General features: G+C 46.1%; 1 protein-coding gene across 1 annotated transcript; it reads right to left on the reverse strand.

The window, feature by feature from the left end:
• Positions 1–511: 511 nt before the first annotated feature.
• LOC119651231 (lysosomal thioesterase PPT2 homolog) lies at positions 512–1,862 on the reverse strand. Its single transcript, XM_038054707.1, has 5 exons — positions 1,582–1,862; positions 1,386–1,527; positions 1,179–1,286; positions 844–1,117; positions 512–792 (listed from the first exon to the last, which is right to left on the reverse strand). Exons 1-5 carry the CDS (start codon positions 1,723–1,725, stop codon positions 594–596), a joined length of 867 nt encoding a protein of 288 aa, XP_037910635.1. The 5' UTR covers positions 1,726–1,862; the 3' UTR covers positions 512–593.
• Between the last annotated feature and the right edge of the window lie 473 nt (positions 1,863–2,335).

The raw sequence follows: 2,335 nt of genomic DNA on the forward strand, positions 1-2,335 counted from the left end.
CTTTTCAGAGAGAAGAAATATTAGGGTACAATAATAAAAGTAATTTGTTTTATTAGACCCAAGCGATGTCTTATAGAGAATTGGTTTTTATATGTAAGAAATACATATAACTGCCCTAAAGTTCCGAAATCGGGAAGTTGTCTCTCTAAAGTCGCTTTCTAAAAATGGAAATTAATGGAGCCAAATATAAAGCTATACACCCTTGTGTGTCTAGTTTTCTTTGTAAATTTTCGCGCAAGCCTTTATTCTCCTTTAGAAAAATAATAAACACTGGGGGGGTTGCCCAAAGCATCGACACCCCTGGCGTCACAGGCATTGTTGTTCTCGGATCGAATCAGATGACAATGTTGCTAGTCTGCCGGGGAGATGAACCAAGGGAAACAACAATAGGTGCCAACACGTGGCGGCGGACACATCTTCGGGGCCACAGTTAGGTACCAGCAGACGTACCACCGTTGAACACGTGGCCTTCAGACAATTCCCACGTACTCTGATATTGCAAAAGCTTTTCGTCATGCTAGCATTAATTTATTCTTTTCCTCTTAAGGAATGTTCATATTTATAACGTACACAGTCATTTCTAGAGAGCTCAGTCAGTCTAAATGTGGTAAAATGTATTTCCGTATGAGCGACTTCCGCCGATGCCACTGGAAGTGGTTGACATGCGGCACAGTCACAAGCACCAATCGCCCGTCGTCCGACAAAGTTTTCAGCCCGATCGCGTCCGTGGTGAAGATAGGCCTCTCTTCGAGTGGAATGACGTCTAGAGAGCCGTTGAAATACCCGAAGTGGCTGCAAATAAAACGCAATTAGCCAAGTGTTGAGTTCGGTGATTCCCCGTACCTCGACTGCCACGGCGTGATGACTCCATCATTTGGGCCACCGACGAGGATCATCCTCTTCAGCTTGAGAAGTCCCTCCTTGAAATTGCTCGAATTGGCAGACATGATTTCGTTGTTCACATACGGCAGGAAGGTGCTATACTCGTAATAAAGCTCCTGCTTGTACGGATCGTTCCAGTAGTTCCCCACCGACGTGTGTTGGCCTACACGCGAGTAGAACAACTCGAACGCGGTCTTCGCCATTAAGTCCGGAAATATCAAGTGCAGAAAGGAAGCTGGAAAGAAAGTTGCACACTTCTCTAATTAGGCTGAAATGGAAATGCTAAATGCACTTACTTCCGTACTGGCCGGCTTGCGGCGCGGACAGGGATATAAACGTCTTCACGTTGTGGTCTGGAAATGACTGGAGAATGGCCCGGGCAAGCAGTCCTCCCTGAGAGTATCCTGCAACAGCACCTTCTTGTGGTCTATTCGACAAAACATACATGTTCGCCTACTTGCTGTTTATTCAACAAATTCTCGGCAAGAGGGCCGTCGACTTACCGATCAAATGAACGCCTTCTGGGTGAAGTTTGCAGATCGTCATCAGGTATTCCCCGATCTCCTTGATTTGACGCCAGGCACTTTCCAAGCTGTTCCAGCCAGAAAACTTGTCGCAATTGTACACTTTGGTGTCGGGATGCTCCTGAAAAGAGTGTTTCTCGATCATTTGCCTGCCTCCGGGAACGGTGCAGCTTACCCTCTCGATTTCCTGACCCAGCGAAACCATATTTTCCGACCCCGACAGAATCCCATGTAAGAGGACGACCGGCTTAAACCCTGCACTGTACCCGGCGAAAGTCAACAGGAAGGCGAGGACACACAGTTGAAAGGTAATTCCCATTTTGATCGCTTAAACCACACATCGAGCTGTGAATCGTTATCTCCTTCGAATGCAAACCGAAACTGCTAACAAAGAACACAACGCAAAACAGCGCTCACCCCAAGGTTGAATTCGAGGAATCACCAGATGGAAAATGTCAAAATTGGGAGTAGGATTCAAGTGCTGCCAAGCGGCTGGTGTACACAGTGCAGTTTGGAATCACATTTGTTCGTAGGGGTGGCAAACACATAATGGCAGCGCTAAAGATTACATCGCCCCGAAAAAGTTTCCTCCCTTTTATGATTATCCATGATGCAATTATATCAAAGCAATAATAAAACCATACGCCATGTATTTAATGAAACGTCAGTTATCGAACATAGGAAACTAATCCTTAGTATTCACAAAATTAGTTTGAAATGAAAATTCATCATCATCAACGGCGCAACAACCGGTATCCGGTCTAGGCCTGCCTTAATAACTCCAAACATCCCGGTTTTGCGCCGAGGTCCACCAATTCGATATCGCCAACAGCTGTCTGGCGTCCTGGCATACGCCATCGCTCCATCTCAGGCAGGGTCTTCCTCGTGTTCTATTTCTACCATAGATATTGCCCTTATAGACTTTCCGG

This window comes from Hermetia illucens, chromosome 3 (assembly GCF_905115235.1).
Source record: "Hermetia illucens chromosome 3, iHerIll2.2.curated.20191125, whole genome shotgun sequence".
NCBI classification, from domain to species: domain Eukaryota; kingdom Metazoa; phylum Arthropoda; class Insecta; order Diptera; family Stratiomyidae; genus Hermetia; species Hermetia illucens.

What these genes read in the sequence shown, in the direction of transcription:
- LOC119651231 (XM_038054707.1), bottom strand. Translation starts at nt 1,725, where the DNA reads ATGGGAATTACCTTTCAACTGTGTGTCCTCGCCTTCCTGTTGACTTTC. An exon ending in AGAAGGCGTTCATTTGATCG is followed by an intron (nt 1,287 to 1,385) that starts GTAAGTCGACGG and finishes GTGCTGTTGCAG; the next exon opens with GATACTCTCAGGGAGGACTG. An exon ending in GCAAGCCGGCCAGTACGGAA is followed by an intron (nt 1,118 to 1,178) that starts GTAAGTGCATTT and finishes CTTTCTTTCCAG; the next exon opens with CTTCCTTTCTGCACTTGATA.